The 22,948-nt window shown below is 38.1% G+C and overlaps 2 protein-coding genes across 2 annotated transcripts in view; one reads left to right on the forward strand and one right to left on the reverse strand.

The window, feature by feature from the left end:
• The window catches only part of ACTN2 (actinin alpha 2), a 72,065-nt gene extending 67,871 nt beyond the window's left edge, over positions 1-4,194 (reverse strand). Inside the window, exon 1 of the mRNA XM_039366808.1 lies at positions 3,764-4,194. Coding sequence (XP_039222742.1) covers positions 3,764-3,892 — 129 coding nt within the window. The 5' untranslated portion in view covers positions 3,893-4,194. The remainder of the gene's footprint in view (positions 1-3,763) is intronic.
• Positions 4,195-9,006: 4,812 nt separating this feature from the next.
• On the forward strand, positions 9,007-22,492 carry LOC120318761 (HEAT repeat-containing protein 1-like; the record flags this gene model as incomplete). Its single annotated transcript, XM_039366809.1, has 5 exons — positions 9,007-9,260; positions 9,885-10,038; positions 20,453-20,669; positions 21,242-21,383; positions 22,303-22,492. Coding segments are annotated over exons 2-5 (691 nt in total), but the record flags the coding sequence as incomplete, so codon positions are not given.
• Positions 22,493-22,948: the final 456 nt, after the last annotated feature.

The following is a 22,948-nucleotide window of genomic DNA, read 5'->3' on the forward strand; positions in this document are numbered from 1 at the left end:
GAAGTCCACAAGTCATAAAAGGGCCAAGTTTGAAAACCCCTGTCCTACACTGACTGATTGGTTTTCAAGTTCTAACACTCATTCTCACTCATTTTCAAGGCAATTTAAAGCCAGAGCCGCAATGGAGCACCCAAATGAACCTGTAACATAGTCCCTTCCCAAGTATTTGTCAGAATATCATCACATACAGACAATCTCCACCATTTTTATTTTAATCCTGTCCCGTGGTGTAGCTTCCTAACACCTCTTCATAACACAGAGACATGCATACATATATTTTGCTGGTGCTTGCTTTACATAATGCCCAGAGTGCATGCTGTCCCAAAACAAGACCACATTTTTCAATGGTAATTAGTCTACAGCCTGCCTATGAGGGGCTCTTCAGGATCCTCTGCTTGTCCCATGATTATTCTCTACATAAAAGAGATTTCAAGGTGTTCACTGAGTCAACAAGAAAACAAGAATCAGAATCCAACAAAAATTATTCACATTCTAACAGAGGTACATCTCCTTCACTCTCTCTCTCTCTGTGTGTGTGGGTGGGTGGGTGGGTTGATGATTGCAGACTTAAAGCACTGCTTGAATGGGCTGAAACATACTTAGTTCTATACTTAGCATTAGTTTTCAATCAGCAGATCTGAAAAAAAAATCAGATCTGTCCCTATTTTCAGGTCTTCCTAACTCATCTTCTTGCACTGAATAAAATTATAGTTTCCCAGAATTGTTCCCCCGTTTAAGATTAAAATTATGATGTATAAACCAATAGACTTCTCTTAGATAACACCCACATTTATGGAAATCTATGGAAGGATTCTGCACCAAGGAGTTTGAATGCTTGCAGGGACCCTGTGCTACAATATGATCTGGAGTTATAATTAGGTGTCATGGCCATTGTAATCCTAAGGACGTCATCATGTCTTACCAACAACTGTTGACAGTTCTCATACCAGGCATATCCTGAAATGGCAAGTCTGCAGAGGGCAGCCCACAATAGAAACAATGGCATTTATTTTTGTCCTGTTCCAAGATTGTCTCATAGAACATATATGCTAGCCAACTGCTGGGTTTGTTTGCCTGTTCAATATTAGATTACTGGTTTGAACAAAGCTCAGCAACCATGCAAATCATTGTATATATGGACTTCAGGAATGTACTTTGGGGAGCTTATTTTAGCATCATGGAGAAAAAAGCCTGACACCGTCAGAATTTGCAAATCTACCAGTCCTACTGGGAGAGCATGTTGCTTCCTGAAATCCAAATAACAGACTTTTCTCATGCCAAGAAAAGAGGTTGCCTTCCCTCAGGAGTTATTTATGGATATATGCATCCAGTTAACCTTTTCCCTTTCTTAAAGACTGAGGACAATGTAAAGCTATGAAGGTTGCAATCCACCAGCCATTCAAATCAAGTGGGTTTGTTGGGGGGACGGGAAATCTCACTGAAAGGGCTGGACTGCAGTGGAGCAATGATTTAGAGGTTATTTCTTTTTAGCATTTGCATCCTGAAATATTAGGGATGTCTAATGTTTTGTCTAATTGGGACTAAACAGCAAAAACAAAAATGTCACATTCTTGTAAAATGTAATTATTATAGATGTAAATTGGATATATTCTTTATTGTCTCATCTGTCATGCTATGGTAATTCTTTGGTAGCGTCCACTGAAATTGTTTCATTTTTGTGAGTTTTTAAGAAAAACTTTCAATGATTTCTGAATTCTAAATAAAGCCAGTTATGCCACTAGAAATCAAACCTTTCAAAGCCTCAACTGGCAAAAAAAAAAAATCTGCTCTTTTCTACAAGAGAAATAATTGCTAAAGAAAATGCTGTGAAAAAGCATTTTCAGAAAATGGCTATATTTACATACCTCCCCAAAAGTCATGATAGACAAGCTCTACTGGTCTATCATGCTAAACTGACAATTTAAGTACCACTCTAATACGGTAAGCTTAATAGCTTAGCATATTGTGGGAATCATGATGGATAGCACTCATGGGCTTAAAAATTTACTTAATGCAATGTGTGAACACAGCCCTTTTCATAGCTTTCTTGTTAATCTTAATGGAATATATTCAGGAAAATGTATGGAGGATTCTAACCAAGCACAATACAGCTTTACAATGGATAACCAGACCTAGAAAAACTGTGGTTTAACCTGTCCTCAATTATAAAGTTCAAAGGTAACCTTGAGCCAGACATTGAGACTCAGTTTAGCCTCCTTCATAAAGTAAGAATAAAATTGAGTTTAATATATTTGTGTCATTGTGCAAGCTCTTGATAGAGCACAACGCCCAAATCACTACCCCAAACAACATCGTGCTATGTTTCAAAGAGAGCAGCTGCAGATATTATGATCAGACTATAATATGCAAGTGGGGCAGCATAATCATGTTTTCATGATCCCAAAACACCCTCAACTTTTATTAGCAATGGGTAGAAAGCTGTTCATGTCACTAAGAGGGCAAAAAAGAAGAGGACCAACACCACTCCTCTTTACACCTTTAACAGAGCTGGGATTGCCTCTGTGGCTGCTGTTTAACAAAAACAAAACAAGGAGAATCCTTTAAACATTGAATGTACTACAGTATGTAGTTTGACTCCAAGCTATATGTTTGATTAAATCTTCCTCTATAAATATGCATCATGTTGAGCTTGGAATACTGTCTGGCCTTTTAAATCAGAGGACAAAGAAAAAACATGATATGATTAGGAGAGCTGAAATAATTCTATTATTACTATAATCTTTTGATCTACCTGCATTGAACATACATTAAGATAAAAGACAACATTATTCAAAAGAAGTGCTAAAGGTAGCAAAAATCTTATATAAGCTTTGACCAAGAAAAGATGATGTTTCATTTATCTAATCCCTGGACCAATTCATAGAACTTTATAAATGTGCTGAATGACCTTAGTTGAAGGATTGGATCTAAACACGCAATAAAATCCCGAAGTGTTCCTAATGGACTCTTGCAGTATGCAGTATGCAGTAAGGCATTCAGTTTGAAGCCCAAGTTCTGAGCATCAACAATTAGGACTTAGTGAGCTTCTGATGAAATTTAGAGAAGCAAAGGCTTTCTTCCACATTTATTCTCATGTTGTCAACTGTATTTCAGAAAGCATTTCTAGGATCATGTTCATGAGGGTCTTTCTATCTGCCCAAGCAGCAACAAAGAGACAGAAACGGTATGCAGGAGCATATTAGAAGAGACAAACGCAATGTATTAACTACCTGTATATGGTTGGTTTGTGTTTTACCCTTAACATCCTCAATCTATGAAGAACTACCTATGTTTCCTATAAAACTGTACTTACTTTAAGACAAACAAATGTATGCACACATATAAACAGGTGACTACCAGTATGATGAAGAGGTAAGGTATTGAAGTAAAGACACACAAATTCTAGTTCACTATTAGTGACTGGGCCATCTGTCTCTACACCTAATCTATTTTATCCTATTCTATGAGGAAATTTAGGTGAAGGTGTACCATGTACCTTTGGCTCTTGGGCAGAAATCTAATTCTAACAAATAAAGAAAACAACACAATTCAAAATACATGGTGAGATAGTACTCATGCTTCCAATGATAATACAACACCAAATCTAAAATCATCATCCTAACTTTCACTGCCCCTCCTCCTCTATTTTTCACCCCCCCCCCTTCAAGTTTTCAACAAGTGAGCATTCTAGAGAGTGACATGACGATCAGCACAAAATTCACATTCAACTGGAGATGGTTTTCTTTGGCTGGGCTTTTCTGACCTTCCTTTGCTGCTTCTCCCATGCCGGATCCAGGAGCAGGTCCCTGTCCCATTCTTCCTCTTGGTTCATGTATTCATACTCTTCATATTCGTAGTTGTAGTTTAGGTTGGAATTGATCTGAGTGGTCATCTTGCTTACAGACCAGATTCTTTTTCACCGCTGTAGATGCTTATTGCAACTTATGAAGGATCTTCTCAAGATGATTGCAACAATGGGGAGGGTAATATTTCTTGTAACAGAAATTAATCTTGCAAAGAGGCCCAAAGAAGGTTTTTTTCCCTTTACTTGGCTCTGTAGCAGGAAGGGAAGACAGAAGAGGAGACAGAAAAACTGACAGCGGGAGCTAGCCTTCACTTTCTCACTCAACTTTCCTGCCCCTGGACTGCTGCTGCTGCTGGCTGTAAGCCGGGTTCTGGCTGAAGGCAGCTGCTGGCCACAGCTTCTGCTTTTTATCCCCTCGCCTTGTCACCTGACCCTGCTCTGCATCGCTTGGGATATATCCATCCCCTTCCCCTCCCTGACTGGCCGTTTTGCAGTTTCTCCTGCCTTCAGAAGAACTCTGAATTTGGGGAGGAAAGACATCAGGTTTGCAGAGAGAAACAGATGCCCAGAAGAAAAGCATTTCTTACTCTCAGGAGCTCTGACTCACCTCACCCTCCACTTCAAACCTGTTACAAAACGTAGCTCATCATAGGTTTACCGAAATATTCTCTTCTTCTGCAACTAGAAATACATGCATATAAACATGCATATAAATGGAAAAGCAATGAAGAACAAGATGATTAAAATAAGTTTAAATAGCCAGATGCACTCTAATAATAAATGACTTTCACCTTTACTTTCTTCCTGAAAAGTACTTCCAGGCAAGTCTCTTTTTCTATTTCAGAAAAATAGATATATAATGTTCTACGATAAAGTGTGCCCTCTTATTCTGGTTTTGCAAAATTGCATCCATCTTATTTTGTAGAGCAATTTTATTCCCTTTTCCAATAATACTGCAGTTTTGTGATTCTTGCCAAGAATGGATAACAAAACCATTTTTTCTTGCATTCAATCATGACTGATTCTCAGAGACTGCCTGGACAGATCCTTGTAGTTTTCTTGGCAAGGATTTTCAGAAGTGGTTGCCATTGCTTCCTTCTTAGGTCCGAGAGAGAGTGATTGGCTCAAAGTTATTCAGTGAATTTCTATAGCTAAGGGTGAAGTTGAACTTTGGTATCCCCAGTTTTAATCAAACACTTTTAACCACTTTACCCCACTACCTCTGTATAAGAAAGCTGAATTAATCTGAATCAGCAAATAAAAATTGAACATTATTTACTGTTTCTACAAGATTATTAGGGTACACTAAGACTTTCGATCATATTATCAGAACTATAGTTTCCATTATCTTTTATTGGTTTAATAGAGATTTCATCTCCATTCATTCACTGCTTGTTCTCTGCCTATCTTTGCTTTAGTCTATCATTTTGATTCTCCCAAGCTGCTGAGAACTGAAGTTCATATGAAGAACCATTACAATTGTCTATCTCTGCTATAAATGTTTGATGATCCAATATCCTAAATACCAACAATTTGATTTGAAAAACTATTTCAACCCTCCTTCTGCAAAATAGAAAGTCACTGCATGCATCAACTCCTAGGTAAGTAAAAAAGGAACAGGAACATACAGTATAGTACATTACCAGAGAAAACAGTAATGTAATTCAATAGAGTAATCATAAATTACCTTCGGACAAGGACATACATAAGAGAAATAGAGGAAAATGGGTGATACATTGCAAAACAATTCAAAATAGTTTCATTTCTGTGTTCCTCCCAAAACTGAGTTCTTAACTTCTACATGATGTTAATTTGCCAAGAGAAAACTGTTATTTGCAAATGGTGAGACATTTTGCAATGCCAGTTTCTTTCTCCTTTTCCCACATGGTACAAATTCTATAGTTAATTGTGGTTTAAGTTCACCATCCCCATGAAAACTTGAGGGCCCCTTTAGATACAAACTCCTAACTTAATCTGATTAAGTGCTTCAGCAACATCAAACAGTAAAATTTCCCACTTCTTCGCAGAAGTGTCAACGGAAGTCTCTACTTTTTTTTTTCCCACAGTTAATCCAAATATATGATCCAAACATATAAACTATCACTTTATTTGCTGTGCTGAGAGGCAAATGCAGAAATACATAGTGCATTTAAATACCTACATAGTAGGTAATAGCTGCCACTGCAGACTTTCCTCCTTAAGCCCCAGTGATGTGCACAATCCAACAATCTGTAGCAGCAATTTTGGGCTTAAACAAATGTGTGGAACCTATTGCAGATTGCATAATCTGATCTCTTGCAGAGCATTTATGGTTAACTACTTCACATACAAGTAGCCCTTGTTCAATGACCACAATTGGGACTGGCAACTTGATTGCTAAGTGAAGCAACATCTAAGTGAAATCGTGATCATGTTTATGAACATACTTCAGCTCTCCTTTATATTGCAGGTCCTAAATGTGAAGACTGATCATACCATTATCTTTTTCATCACTGTCATAACTGTGAACTGTCACTAAATAAGGCAGTCACTAAACAAAGATTACCTATCATCTCAAATATGTCCTACACAGGGCCTAAATGGGAAGTTTACAAAAGTAGAAGTCAGTGTACTTCTTGAGATGAACTATAATTTAAACCAGTGGCAAAGTTACCAGTCTCTGAGAGAATTAAGCCAAGGCAATTATTTTGAAAAGAGTTTACAATTACTTAGAAAAGGAGGAATTTGACAGTCATGCTGGGTCAGAATAAAAGTCTACTCAGAACCTCTCCCCACAGTATCAAATAGACCTAAGTGAAAGCAGGCAAGCAGGACAGAAAACCAACAGCACTCATTCATTTACAATACCTATTAGTACCAGTTAATAGTCAGAAAATTCTTATCTATGATAAAACATAAAAACAATATCTTAATACTAAAACACCAGTCCTCCATGAATTGTTCTAATTTCATATCATTTATTCTTGTGGAGTGCACTACATGACTTTGATGCTGTGTAAAGAAAATACTTTCATGTGTTCTGAATCTCCAATTTTTAATCTTTAGTTTTTCCTTCTTAGTAGATTTCAGTGAAAAGGAAAAGGATGCCACAGAATAACAAAAAAAAAGAGAAGGCTATGTAGAGTTTTAAGCAAAGGATTGACTAGAGTAACAGAAATTCTTGAATGGAAATATGGTTTTTTTTAAAAAAAAAAGACCTACTAAAAAGTTTTTTGATTGGATTACAGTTAATTAGCTAATGTGAAATATGAATTCACATTAGCTATTTGGTATTTGGAAGTATACATTATGATTTCTGCTTGAAATTATATGTAAATGAACTATTTCTATGAAATCAACACATCTATTCCTTAGCACATTGCTTGAAACAGTAATTACATGTTATTTCCATGTAAACATATTTAAGCCTTATTTTAAAAAAAATCACAAAGAAAAGGACTGGTGAATCATCTTCCTCTGAATGTCTTAACACATGAGAATTTCAGGAACACTGCACAGACTTAGGATATAATACACACAGTGACAGGTGGAAAACTACAAATAGTGCTGGCATAGAGCTGAAAAAAATGGCGAGACAGATCCAAGGTTTTAAAAATGGTTCAGTAGTGGGAATGCAAAAGGCAGAAGAAAAAAGAGGCCAGGATTTTACATGTAGAATAATTTACCAATGAACTTTCAGACATGCATACATTTTAAGCATCTAAGCTCTGTTTCTATTTCACGTCAGCTTATTATCATTGCCAGCAATGTGAGAAACTATATTTTTAGTTCCACTTCAAAGAATCAATCTAAAGGAGAGCTATTTTTCTTTTAAACTGTTGGCTGCTAGTGATTCTTTTCAAAGGTGCATCACACTCTTCAACAATTGACAATTGTTATTACAAAAATTGCAGAGCAGGCAGCAGGTTGGACTGACAAGCATAATGGAGTCAGTTCAACTTTATACAACCAGCAATTATCTGGGTCCCCATTGGAGAATCAATATCATGCAATATGATTTATAAGGTGATTTCAAAAGGGATGATAGTAGTGAAAACAAGGAATAAATTCTTTAATGTTGCTTATTGTTTTTGTTCATACAATACTTACAGTACCAGTCTGCCAGTTTTTTAGATTGTACCCTGGAAGTAATCCATGCATTATTTATTCAATGCAAGCCACTGATTTTTTTTTTAATTGGGAGGGGATGAAAAGATGTTTAATAAATAAATAATAAAATAAAAAGACTCAGACCAAATTCACACACTATATTAACCCTACATTTACACTTCCCTCTTGCTAATGTTCAAAACTGCTTTTTTAAAAAACTTCCTAGTTTAGTCTCTAACGGTCTCTACCTTCAGGTTTCTTGGTGGCTCCCCATATTAATCAGATCCATCCCTGCATACCTTGAGATTAGGTAACACAGAGGTGTGGATGAAGCATGGCCAAAAATGTCAATATGATGGTCCAGAAAGTTTCTAGATTTTACGTGCAGCCACCATGTTGACTTTTTTGATCACATTCTGGAGACAAGGTGCAAGGTAAACTAAGAGCTGCCAGTATTTTGATATTGAATACAAAGTAGTCCTTGACTTACCACAACTGAACCCAAAATTTATTTTGTTAAGTGAGACATTTGTTAAGTGAATTTTGCCCCATTTTACGACCTTGCTTGCCATAGTTAAATGTATCACTGCAGCTGTTAAACAAGCATCTGAATTTTGATGACATGACCATGGGGATGCTGCAACAGTTGTAAGTGTAAAAATGGTCATAAATCACTTTTTTCAGTCCTGATGTAAGTGAGCGGTCATTAAATGAACTGTTATAAGTCAAGGACTACCTGTATGTTCATTTATGAAATCTGTTAGTTGCATGCTACACCTTAAAAGAGGAAGTCTGTCCTTTTCTTCCAGGGAGCAAGTCTAACATTTTAAATATTTGGGTTTTTTTGTTTTTAAAAGTATTATTATTTTTTCAATGGAAAGCTAAGTTAGCTTCGGAATCCCTCTACACAGAAACGTTTCTCAACCTTGGCAACTTTTAAGATCTATGGACTTCCATACCCAGAATTCTCCAGCTAGTAGGCTCTGTGCAAATCAAAGCGACACCTCACGGGGGCAGCCGAGAGCAGCGATCAAAGCAAGGAAATCACGGGGACGCTACCTGTTCCTACCGCACCACAGCGGAAATGCTTGTGCTCGGCTTATACTTCCGGGTCAAGGGGGAAATGTTTGGCAAGTCTCCTACCCACGTGGAAAAAACTGAAGTGGGTTTTACCGCTCGAGGGAGGGAATCGATCAACTGCATGCCGGCAGTTGATCGTGGACGCGCACTTGGTAGATCGTAGGTCTGCTCTGATCCTTGGCATTTGTAGTGGTTCCCCAGCTTCACACGCGTTCATCCTTCCGGAACTGCTGCTTGGACTGGCAGCGAATCCATCTCCACCGTCTCTGCCTGAACGCCGCGCCAGGTAGATCTTTCTGCGCGGTCCCTGAGAGCGTGCAAGCTGCATCGGTCTAGGCTTGCGCTGCACGGGCTCCCTGCAAAATGTGGGCGCCAGGTTTCCGATGGGAGGGGGTAGCCGAGAGTGTGGCATAACCCCCCCCCCACACACACACACCGCTAAACCCGCTTGCCGCCCTTCCATCTTATTACAGTCGGGTGGCTGAAGATGAGGATTGCAGCTTATCTGACTTCCACGAGGGACTGAACTGAGTTTTGAATTATGTCAGGATAGCAAACCTAAGAGCGCGTTGTTCTCGTTCGTTGAATTGTGGTGGAGTGTTTGCGTGTTGTACCCTACTGTACAATCTAGTGGGGTTAAGATTGATACGTTTTGATATGCCCTATATGATGACACGTTTAATGGTGGCTTGAGGTGTGGTGTGTCTATGTTTGGTCTGGTTTGGTATTGCGAGTCAGACAATTGGGTTCTTGTTAGTAACCAAACATTGAATTAATTATGACCATGACTTTATTGCTACTCAACTGGTATAAAGCTGCAGGTAAGTTGTTTTGGTAGATAATTCATCACGCTGGTGTTCTCTTTTAGTCCATGTGTGAAACATTTTGATTGATTTTTTTTTTACCACAGGAGTGTGAAACAATGACATCCCTTGCGCATCAGCTGAAGCGCCTTGCACTTCCTCAGAATGATCCCAGCCTCTTATCTAGAAGTGAAGCGGCTTCATTGCTCTTTGATTGTAAAGAAGCTGCCAATATTGACAGAGAGACTTTTTTTGCAATAGGTAAGTGTGGCCTTAAAAACATGACCAACTACCAAGTATGATTTTGGTAGCCCAGCATTCTATTAATTTGCCACTGATGCTTCCTTTCCCTGGCTTTGGGAAGGGGCAAAATTTTCTATTTAATATTTAGTTTTGAAATAGTTAAAAGAAAAATGAATGATGCTGTTCCTCAATGTTTATAAAAATAGCATGAAATCACTGTTATGTGCTCCTGGCTACTTTCCTTCGTGACCAGAGGCAAGCTCGCCTGACCAATAACCAGCCAAGACACAGTGAAGGCCTTTTGTTTCATTTATTGCAATAAGCGGGGAGAGAAGCTCAAAGCTTGGTTCTCTCCAAAGTTTTAATCCAAAATATCTCCTTCTTTTATTCATCCCTCTCACCGGCCGCTACAGCCCTCCTCTTTCCCCATTGGCTGAGGTAGTATGAGGTTACACTCTTTCCGTCCGCCTATACACATTTCCTGATAACATACTAAATCATATTCACATATACAATAAGAATAAGAAAAATTATTTTCTTATGGTTATTTTTAAACTCAATATATTTATTTCTGTCTCCACAATAAGCTCTTTTCCTGCTTTTCAATTCAATTCATCATTTCAATTCATCATTCTCTTCTTATCTTATTTGGCCTGGTTTCCTTCTTTCCTATACTTCCTGGCTAGCCATTTCCTATATATATTTTTATAGCTTCTGTTCTTCCTTTCTCAGACCCAACTATTTTTGCCTATATGGTTATCTTATTTCCTTAATCTCTTCCTGACTCTCACCATCTGTATTAGTTTCCATTGTATTGTATTTTTAACTGACTGAAGATTCATCATATTAATGTATATTTATCAATCCCCCCTGTATTTCTGTATACTCTGATGAATCTTCATTTTTATTCAATATTAGATAACATAAATTTAATCTGTACATCTTCTTCAGAGATGTTTTTCGCTACTGACCCCAATGTTTTGGTGCAAAATGAAACACAGCAGGGTATACATTGGAGACAAACACAACACATAATACCTATCACAACTATAAACACTAGTCCTATAAATATTTGTTTTAACCATCCAAAATTGGGAAGCCAATTTGTTAACCAACTCCAATTACCCCACATATTTTCATACTTTTGTTCAGGAGCTTTGGCCACATTCCTGATTCCTTTTGCAATGTCCATTCTGCTTCATGATTATCATCTACCTTTAAATCCCACAAACACATTTTTACCTTTATTTCCCAGGCTGTTCTGGTGTGTTGTCTTCAGTAACATTAGAAGTAGAATCCACCCTTCATGATTATTACACAGTATTTCACACCCACAAATTGATCCACAATTACAACAATAACAATAATCACTAGCTATTACAGAGGTAACACATCTACTACCTGATTCTTACAATGTACAATTCTACATTTTCAGTTTCTAATGATATGACTTCTGACTTAATTCATTTTATTTGTAACAAACAACTTTTATTTCTCTGATGAGTCACCACCAACATCTTTGTTCTTCGTCTGGGGTCACCTGAAATTCTAATAAAGATATTCAAAATAGGTAGGGGTTCTGGTCCACTACCCATTCAAGTCCTTTTAAACGTGGCTTTCAGTCCTTGTCCTGGAATAACCGTCCACCCTCTTTCAGGTCCAGTCACCACCTTTGCTCATGTGTAGTGAGTCCAACCCTTCTCAGCCCTCCGGACAGCAGATATAACAAGGAACTTCCTTTCTTTGGTTGTAGAAGTTCCTCCTTCCATTCTGTCCCGGCTGGATTTTATGGACTGGAAATTCCAAAGGAGTTGTTTGCGCCACCAAGCCTTCCTGTCAAAGAGAAGACAGAGACCCCAGTACTTTGTTCTACATTTAGCTATTTGTCTCCCTCCTTTGGGAGCCTTAACCCTTTATTAACCCTTTTACATATCAAACATCCCTCTGTAGCCCTTTGGGCTATCCCATAAATTCCAAGGGTAGCATAGAATTTCAAATACATTTCTACCTATACTTCAATTCCCCAATATTTCCCCTCATATAGTTTTTGGATCACCATTCTTGCAGTACCTTGTGATAACCACAGAATCCCCTTAAGACCATTTTTGTTGTTTGGTAATTATAAATATATATCCTTAATCCTTTTACTATCTATTTTCCTTTCCAATTCAACTATCAAATACATTTCTAGATATTTTACCTCCTTTCATACCAATTGGGCTTTATTTGCTAAACACCCTCAATCCTTTCTTCTGCCAAAAAGTTGCTTTCCCATTTCTTTATAATTCCCAGAATAAGATCTTACAAAATTGGGAAGCTACATAAAAATGTATTTGCTTCCACAGCTTAAAAATGGAGGAAAGAAAAGAAAGAAAAAAAATCATTTGTCCTGTATCAGATAGACTACACTTGTCCATGGAAGCTCTATCAAAAATTGTCACATTTTTCTTTCTTCTCCCCCTTTCACCCTGATTAGATACCATGTTACAAAAATATAACTCAATGAACTTATTGTAAATAACACATTCAGGATTTTAAAAGGTAAAGCATATAGGCTCACCAATTAGCATTGGGCCAACATTTCTGGAATGCCTTTTGTCTCAGGCAAATAACATTCAAATCACTCTTGTGGCAGCACATCAAAGAACGCCAGGATAGCTAAGAAGACAAAAGATTGTCTCCCCCTTCCCCCACTCACCAAACCAGACAGTAAAAATTTATACAAAACTTTTGCTTGAAACAGCCCTAATTCAGGAGGAAAATTGCCATAACATTTACAAAAGTGGCTTGCCAATACCTCCTTCCTATGGCTGAACAAAAATAAACCAGCCCCAAAACACTCAGCCAACCCTCATGGCTAAAGCAGGATTTGAACTCAAATCCAGCCTTGCAGCCTGTGGCTATAACCCTGAAACCAAATTGGTTTTCTATAAAGATTTCCCTCCCCCTCCTTGGCTCCAGGGAAAAGAAAAACAAATTGGACATACACAGTATGCAGCAATTAATCATCTTTTCTTCAGTAGCAAGGAGTCCCAAGACACATATTTATCAAATGTTAAATAAAACATCATAAGATTGTTCCTTTGACAAGAATACCCTCAAATGCATTATTAAGGATAAATCCAAACTAAAATGCAAAGGAAAATCACTGAAGCATGCCACACATACAAAAACAGAATATCAGAGTTGGATGGGACATTAGAGGTCCTCTAGTCCAACCCCTTACTGAAACAGGAAACTCTATCCATTTCAGACCCTATCAATTTCTAACCTCCTCCCAAAAACCTCCAATAATGAAGCATCCACAATTTCTGGAGACAATTATCCCACTGATTAATTATCCTTACAGTCAGGAAATTTTACCCAATTTCTGTTCTTTAAAAACACACATACACACAAACAAACATGCAGACAGAAACTGCCTCCCCCCTTTTTTTCTTCTTCTTCTTTCTTCTTTTTCTTTCTGCATCTCTTACTTTTCCAAGGCAGAAATTCTTGGGTTAAAAAAAGTAACAAACTAAACATTTTTAAAAGGATTGCTCAAAAATTTCACCCCCCTTCAATAGCCCTTCCACCATAGGTTTTAAATCCATTCTTCCTTCCAATGTAATGTTATACTGTTTCTGATGTACAGCTTCTCCTGGTTGTTTAAGAGTTATTTTTAAGGGTTTAATTTGAACCCTTCCCCTATTCCCCTCCTTGGCCCAAACTGAGGGGTTCACTTTTCTTTGAGCCTCCTCACTTAAGGCCATAATGTTTACCATTATTTCCCTTTCATTTCCCATAATAACAACCCCCAATTTACCAATTAAATCCCTTCCAACCAAATTACAGCTCCCTTCAACCAATACAAAGTTCAGGTCCTTTTACTACTGTCTGGACCATAGCAGATTAAATATTGTTGCTTCTACTACATGTCCATAATTCCCTGATCCTTAATCTTCCCTTTCCCAATTTGCATTCCTGGAGGTAAAAGTTCAGGGTAAATCTGGTGGTCCAAAATCCACCAAGTACACCCTTTTTCTCCTCCAGGGATCCAGCCTTTAAGGTTTATCAGGGGTTCCTAAAAAGCTGAACCAGAAAACAGATTAGTCCCCTGACACCCTTAATCCTCAAAGTTCACCAAATGTGCTAGTTCTTCCCCCTCCTTCCTCTTAAGGTACCGTACTCATTTTCCCAGTGTCCTTCCTCCTTACAACAGGCACATTTGTTTATTTAAAGACTGGGGAAAATTTTCTCCTAGAAATTTATATCCCCTGGTGCCAACTGGCTGTCCTCACCCCCAGTCTGCCTTTCCTAATTACTCTTCCTCTTTGTTGGCCTGTTTGCAATAATTGAGCCATGATTTTTATCTTATCTTACGTTTATCTCTCTCCTCTTCTCACTTCGCATATACTTTCTGAGCCTCTTTTACCGCTAATAAACCTTCTATTGTTTTAGTTTTCCATCTGTCTAATTTCTGCATTTGTACCCTAATACCTTCCCATGCTTTCCATTGGTCCTAAAAACATTTCTAACCTGTTTTCAAAAGCTGTTAGGGGGGACAATTCCCTCCCCCCTTTGGAGAGAGGTTTTCTCCTCTCTTGTTACCTTCCAAACTATAGGAACCTCAAGAAATACATAGCTTTTTACTTAACTCTTTCACACAAAATAGCGGATCAGAGATCTCACCTTTCAAGCATAAAACTTACCCCCAGCTCCTTTGTTTCTCTCTCTCTTTCCCTCTCTTCCATCTGATTATTTCCATTCTTTTAACACCTTCCATTGTCCTTCTAATTACTAAGAAACTACCCTTCTTCACCCTTTCTTGCTTTTACACCAGACACAAAAAAATTCCAAATGCTTCACCCCAGGCAAAACAATCATTCTTATTTTCAAGAAGCTTTTTTCCCCAAATTTCCCTTTTGGAATAAGACCTTGTTGTTTTGTATATTACTGTTAGAGGGTCTCTCCCTCCCCTCCCCCAGGTCTTTAGAAATGAGTCAGTACAAACACAAACCCTTAAACATCATTTCCACTTTAAATCTCCACTTTTACTCTTTTTAGGGCTCTTGTAGCTTGTTCTCCAGGCAGTGGGGAAATACAAGGAGTGTTTCTGATAGACTTTAACCACTGCCTATCCATTCCCCATCGCTTCAAGCTAAGCTGAGAAGCCCAATTTAATTTATTGGCTGGCCAAACATGTACTTAGGCCAGGTATATACTGTAATGTATCATCCTTCCTTTGTTCAAATGCCTTGTTTAAAGCATTGACTTAAAACACTTTAACATTCTCCCTAAGGGATACCCATCTCCCTAAGGGAGTTCATTCCAGAATGTAAATACCTTCCCTCTTTCTCCTTATTGGCCGGCACACTGGCCGGGGAGGCGTCCCTCCTCTTCAAACTCTTATTGCCCATTAACACCTCTCTGATATACAGATACCCCTCTGGTATCTTACCTGTCAGGCTGAGTTGAAGTCCTTCCTTAGGTCGGCCGACTTTCCCTTAGGTTTTCACTGGGTCCTGGCTTTCATCTCGGGATCTCCAATTCCTCCTTGTTTAAGCAGGGGCAATCCGAACTTTAGGGCTGGGAAAAACTTACCCAGGTGCGCACTCCCCTTTCGAATATCCCCAGCTGCCAAAGATGGAACGGATGCAAATCCCGGACGAGCCCCCAAGGCTGTTATGTGCTCCTGGCTACTTTCCTTCGTGACCAGAGGCAAGCTCGCCTGACCAATAACCAGCCAAGACACAGTGAAGGCCTTTTGTTTCATTTATTGCAATAAGCGGGGAGAGAAGCTCAAAGCTTGGTTCTCTCCAAAGTTTTAATCCAAAATATCTCCTTCTTTTATTCATCCCTCTCACCGGCCGCTACAGCCCTCCTCTTTCCCCATTGGCTGAGGTAGTATGAGGTTACACTCTTTCCGTCCGCCTATACACATTTCCTGATAACATACTAAATCATATTCACATATACAATAAGAATAAGAAAAATTATTTTCTTATGGTTATTTTTAAACTCAATATATTTATTTCTGTCTCCACAATAAGCTCTTTTCCTGCTTTTCAATTCAATTCATCATTTCAATTCATCATTCTCTTCTTATCTTATTTGGCCTGGTTTCCTTCTTTCCTATACTTCCTGGCTAGCCATTTCCTATATATTTTTATAGCTTCTGTTCTTCCTTTCTCAGACCCAACTATTTTTGCCTATATGGTTATCTTATTTCCTTAATCTCTTCCTGACTCTCACCATCTGTATTAGTTTCCATTGTATTGTATTTTTAACTGACTGAAGATTCATCATATTAATGTATATTTATCATCACAGACCTTTATGGTTAATTCAAGCATATAAATATAGTCACCAGGAATAAATGAATATTTAAGTAAATCATATGCATGTGTACACATGCATACACACACACCATGTACATGCTTGTTTTGATGAAAATTTGGGGATTATAGATAAAATTATAAATTTGCTTTAAAGAAGAGTGGGACAAATTATACCTTCAGTTTCAAACATTTTCCATTTTCATGATTAAAAGATTAAGTGGGGTTATTCAAATGTAATCTTGTTTTATAATCCTTATACTATAACAACAATCCATAAGAATTCAATTTCTTTAATATTATGTACACTGCTACCCACAAAAGGAAAATATAATTTTGTTACAATAGCATACATTATTAGTATAAGTATGCACAACATATACTCTTATAATACAATCACTAATGAAAATCCTTTTTTTCTGAGCAATTAGTTACTGCTAATTTCTGTCTAATTAGTTACTTACTAGCCTTAGGTCCTTGCCAAGTATGCTTCATATGTCTGATGGATAGTTATTATTGCATTCTGTAAATGTTGTTGTTGTTAATTGCGAAGTCGTGTCCGACCCATCGCAACCCCATGGACAACGTTCCTCCAGGTCTTCCTGTCCTCTACCATCTTCTGGAGTCCATTTAAGTTCACACCTACTGCTTCAGTGACTCCATCCAGCCATCTCATTCTCTGTCGTCCCCTTCTTCTATTGCCCTCAATCTTTCCCAGCATTAGGCCCTTCTCCAGTGAGTCCTTCCTTCTCATTAGGTGGCCAAAGTATTTGAGTTTCAACTTCAGGATCTGGCCTTCTAAAGAGCAGTCGGGGTTGATCTCTTCTAGGACTGACCGGTTTGAACGCCTTGCAGTCCAAGGGACTCGCAGGAGTCTTCTCCAGCACCATAGTTCAAAGGCCTCAATTCTTTTGCGCTCAGCCTTTCTTATGGTCCAACTTTCACAGCCATACATTGCAACTGGGAAAACCATGGCCTGGACTATACGCACTTTTGTTGGCAGGGTGATGTCTCTGCTTTTTAGTATGCTGTCTAGATTTGCCATAGCTTTCCTCCCCAGGAGCAAGCGTCTTTTAATTTCTTGGCTGCAGTCCCCATCTGAGGTGATCTTGGAGCCCAGAAAAATAAAATCTGTCACTACCTCCATTTCTTCCCCATCTATTTGCCAGGAATTGAGAGGGCCGGATGCCATGATTTTGGTTTTCTTAATGTTGAGTTTCAAGCCAACTTTTGCACTCTCCTTCTTCACCCGCATCAAGAGGCTCTTTAGTTCCTCTTCACTTTCTGCCATTAGAGTGGTATCATCTGCATATCTTAGGTTGTTGATATTTCTCCCGGCAATCTTAATTCCAACTTTTGATTCATCTAGCTCTGCCTTTCTCATGATGTGCTCTGCATATAAGTTAAATAGGCAGGGCGACAGTATACAGCCTTGCCGGACTCCTTTTCCAATTTTGAACCAATCAGTGGTTCCGTGTCCAGTTCTCACTGTTGCTTCTTGACCCGCATATAGGTTTCTCAAGAGACAAATGAGATGGTCTGGTACTCCCATCTCTTTAAGAACTTGCCACAATTTGTTGTGATCCACACAATCAAAGGCTTTTGCATAGTCAATGAAGCAGAAGTAGATGTTTTTCTGGAACTCCCTAGCTTTCTCCATGATCCAGCGTATGTTGGCAATTTGATCTCTAGTTCCTCTGCCTCTTCGAAATCCTGCCTGTACTTCTGGTAGTTCTCGATCCACATACTGCTGGAGTCTAGCTTGTAGGATTTTAAGCATAACTTTACTAGCATGTGAAATGAGTGCAATGGTGCGATAGTTTGAACATTCTTTGGCATTGCCTTTCTTTGGAATTGGAATGTAAACTGACCTTTTCCAATCCTGTGGCCACTGTTGAGTTTTCCAAATTTGCTGGCAAATTGAGTGTAGCACTTTTACTGCATCGTCTTTTAAGATTTTGAATAGCTCAGCTGGAATACTGTCACCTCCACTAGCTTTGTTGTTGCTCAGATTTTCTAAGGCCCATTTCACTTCACATTCTAGGATGTCTGGTTCGAGGTCAGTGACCATCTCATTGTGGTTATCTGGGATGTTAAGCTCATTCTTGTATAGTTCTTCTGTGTAGTTTTGCCATCTCTTCTTAATCTCTTCTGCCTCTGTTAGGTCTCTGCCATTTTGGTCCTTTATCATGCCCATCTTTGCATGAAACGTTCCCTTCATATCTCCAATTTTCTTGAAGAGATCTCTGGTCCTCCCTATTCTGTTGTTTTCTTCTATTTCTTTGCACTGTTCATTTAAGAAGGCATTCTTATCTCTTCTAGCTACTCTCTGGAATTCTGCATTCAATTGGGTGTATCTTTCTCTTTCTCCTTTGCCTTTCACTTCCCTTCTTTCCTCAGCTATTTGCAAAACTTCCTCAGACAGCCATTTTGCTTTCTGCATTTCTTTTTCTTTGGGATGATTTTAGTTGCTACCTCTTGTACAATGTTGCGAACTTCCATCCATAATTCTTCAGGCACTCTGTCTATCAGATCTAATTTTTTAAATCTATTTGTCACCTCTACTGTATATTCATCAGGAATATGATTTAGTTCATACCTGAGTGGCCTAGTGCTTTTCCCTACTTTTTTCAATTTAAGCCTAAATTTTGCAACGAGAAGCTCATGATCTGAGCCACAGTCAGCTCCTGGTCTTGTGTTTACTGACTGTATAGAGCTTCTCCATCTTTGGCTGCAGAGCACATAGTCAATCTGATTTCTATGTTGACCGTCTGGTGATGTCCATGTGTAGAGCCGTCTCTTGGGTTGTTGGAAAAGAGTGTTTGTTATGACCATCCTATTCTCTTGAGAAAATTCTATTAGCCTGTGCCCTGCTTCATTTTGTACTCCAAGGCCAAACTTGCCTGTTATTCCGGTTATTTTTTGGCTTCCTACCTTAGCATTCCAATCCCCCATGATGATAAGGACATCATTTTTTGGTGTTAATTCTATAAGGTGCTGTAGGGCTTCATAAAACTGGTCAATTTCATCCTCTTCAGCACCAGTGGTTGGGGCATAGATTTGGACTACTGTGATATTGAATGGTTTGCCTTGGATTCGAATTGAGATCATTCTGTCCTTTTGGGGATTGTATCCCAGTATTGCTTTTCCTATTCTTTTATTGACTATGAAGGCTACTCCATTTCCTCTGAGGGATTCTTGCCCACAGTAGTATACCTGATGGTCATCTGAGTTAAATTCATCCATTCCTGTCCATTTTAGTTCGCTGATTCCTAAGATGTCGATGTTCAGTCTTGTCATCTCTTTTTTGACTACGTCTAGCTTGCCTTGATTCATGGATCTTACATTCCAGGTTCCTATGGAGAAAAAATCTTTACAGCATCGGACTTTCCTTTCACCACCAGATATATCCACAGCTGAGCGTCCTTTCGGCTTTGGCCCGGTCGCTTCATTCTTTCTGGCGCTACTAGTACTAGCCCTCTGCTCTTCCCCAGTAGCATATTGGACACCTTCTGACCTGAGGGGCTCATCTTCCAGCGTCATATCTTTTTTCCTTTTAGTACTGTCCATAGGGTTTTCATGGCAAAGATACTGGAGTGGTTTGCCATTTCCTTTTCCAGTGGATCACATTTTGTCAGAACTCTCTGCTATAACCTGTCCATCTTGGGTGGCCCTGCACGGCATAGCTTATAGCTTCATTGAGTTAGGCAAGCCCCTTCGCCACGACAAGGCAGTAATCCATAAAGAGTATTCTGTAAATAGCAATTTATAATAAGCTTGTGGTCTGTACGAGGTTATTGATTGAAAAATACTTGGTTTTCAGAGAAGATAACATTATGTAGTAAGCTTAATAAATATATATGAGTTAAATCTTTATAGGTAAGTTCCTAGTATATTAAAATTATAAATTTAATATAATAGTAGTTTGGGCAGCTCTAGATTTGTTCTGCGTTTTGATAATTAAATAGGACCTGATTTGTAAGCTTAGTTATGTCAACCTGCAGTTCTTTTAAGTTTATGTGTTAGAATTATGTCATCCACACAACTTCATTTCCAAGAAATGTTAGAATAAAAAACTCTGTTAATTGGTAAAACTATTTTGATAACTTTCACAGGGTGCACTGGCCTGGAAGAGCTGATTGGGATTGATCCGTCCTTTGAGATATTTGAGACAACCCTTTTCAGTCAAATATCTAAAGGTTTGGAACGCAGTGTCCAAACTAAAGCAGTAAACCAGCAGCTAGATCAAAATATTTCATTGTTCCTGATTCACTTGTCTCCATATTTCATGCTTAAGCCAGCACAGAAGTGCCTTGAGTGGCTGATTCACAGGTAATTTATTCATGCTTCTCTGATATCTTACTGCTTGTTGCGTGGACGTCCATAGATTCAAGCCTCTCAGAGCATTCCCAGGGTATGTTGATTTAGGAAATAGTACTGGGAACCACTGTAAACACCTATTATGTATGGCCCAGTTTTTGGATTTGGTGATATTTCATCATGAGTGTAGTTAAGAATAGCATTTCCTTTCTCCATCAAGCCAAACTGGTTCCAAAGTATTTTTCTCCTCATGTTTTTTTCTTCTTTTCTAATCTTCCCATTCCTATTTATTAAATTGAAATGTTCTTGCACATCATATACTCTGTGTTTCTCACCAACGACTTTACCTATCCTCCTAGTTTTAATTCTCACGAGGCAAGTGGCCTCTACTCACCAAGTTCTCTTAAATTAAAAAAAAAAAACCCAGCCCATCAGGGCTCCAGAACTATTTTAAAGGATTTTAAGGAGAAAAATACCAGTGCAAAGATGAAGGTTTAGCAGTTCAGTATCATAGATTATATCATATTAGGTCCATAATTATCTAACATCATAACCTCTTTATCTAATTGTGTGTTCTGATGTAGGTTTCATATTCATTTGTATAATCAAGACAGTTTGATTGGCTGTGTATTGCCCTACCATGAGACAAAGTTGTTTGTGCGAGTTATTCAACTTTTAAAAATTAGCGACTCAACTCATAAATGGCATTGGTTGCATCCAATTCAGGTAAAGTAGTGAAAGGCAATATATGAAGTCACCTATATATAATGCTGTTGCGCATTATATAGTATTTCTGTGAAGCATTTGTACTTGTGTGCCTGTCTCTTTTGTTTATTAGATATTTTTCCTTAAATACAAAGTATACTACAACAAATCAATTTGAAATCTATTGATTTGGATCATTGTTCTTATAGATACTTTCTTGTTTTGTTTTCTGCTTTATAAATCTTTTTTATGTTCAATGTTTTATGATTGCTGACCATTCAATTGACAGTTTTTCAAGTAAAAATATTCCCACTTATATTTTTAATTTGTGACTGAATTATTTATTAGTAATCATTATTACTGTGTTTTAACAGATCATAGCAGCATACTATATATGCTGAGACATATCACTCTGTAAAATAAAAAATTTAGGACAGTTATTTGAGATAGGGTACCCAGTGATCTTCATTGCTGGCACTTTGAATCTGAGGTTTCTTTAAACTAATTTTTGGATTTTCTGTCTCCTGATACGTATTGTACATTTATACGTGAAGTAAAATGTGTAAGTAAATACTTTTGGAATAATATGTATAAATACAAGCTATTAGTTCCAATTTCATATAAAAAGCATAGGATTGTTTCTGAGTATATGAATGTATGGGTAAAAGCATAGAAAAAATAACTTTGGTTTGGAAAATATATGTGCTTAAATTAACTTTGAATTTCTGAATTAAATATCATGAGCTGTATCTCTGTTTTTAAAATTGATTATCTAGTTCAGTTTAGCAACTTCAAGATATGTGGACTTCAACTCCCAGAATTCTCCAACATATGCTGATTGGGGAATTCTGGGATCTGAAGACTTGCACATCTGAAAGATGCTAAGGTTGAGGAACATATTTATTTATCTTTCTTCTTTTTGGCTCTCACACTCTCATAGAAACCAGGAGTCCCTCTTGCACGAGGAACTTTGATTACACACTGCCACAAAGATTTGGGTTTCATGGATTTCCTATGCAACCTAGTGACTAAATCTGTAAAGGTTGGTGAACTGTTCCAGTGCACTGCCAGTGTGATAGTCAGTCTCTGTCTCTGTGTGTCTCTCTGTGTGTCTGTGTCTGTCTGTTTGTCTGTCTCTCTTCCTCTCTCTCTCTCTCTCCCTCTCTCTCTCTCTCTCTCTCTCTCTCTCTCTCTCTCTCTCTCTCTCTCTCTCTCTCTCTCACGCACACACACACACAACACACACACACAATTAGGACACAGAAATTAATTGAGTAGCCATCCTGAAAATTATTAAATTGTCAAACTACAGACATATTTAGCCAGGCCAGCATGATTTTTTTCTCTCCTACATGAGGTTATTTCTCTTTTGAATTCCTAACTTTAAACACAGAAGTAGTATTCATCATTCAAACATGCAGTAATATTGCCTGTATGTATTCATATTCCACCGGGTACAATTCTGTACTGCCTCACCTTGTACTTCTTATGGGACCTATATACAACTCATCATTTCCCTTACTCATGTGATTGTTGATTAGATTTTTATCTTGCCTGTATAGGAGCTCAAGGTGGCATTCATAGTG

The sequence above is a fragment of the Crotalus tigris genome, unplaced genomic scaffold, assembly GCF_016545835.1.
Source record: "Crotalus tigris isolate CLP2741 ecotype Arizona unplaced genomic scaffold, ASM1654583v1 scf7180000020377.207858, whole genome shotgun sequence".
In the NCBI taxonomy this organism is placed as follows: Eukaryota; Metazoa; Chordata; class Lepidosauria; order Squamata; family Viperidae; genus Crotalus; species Crotalus tigris.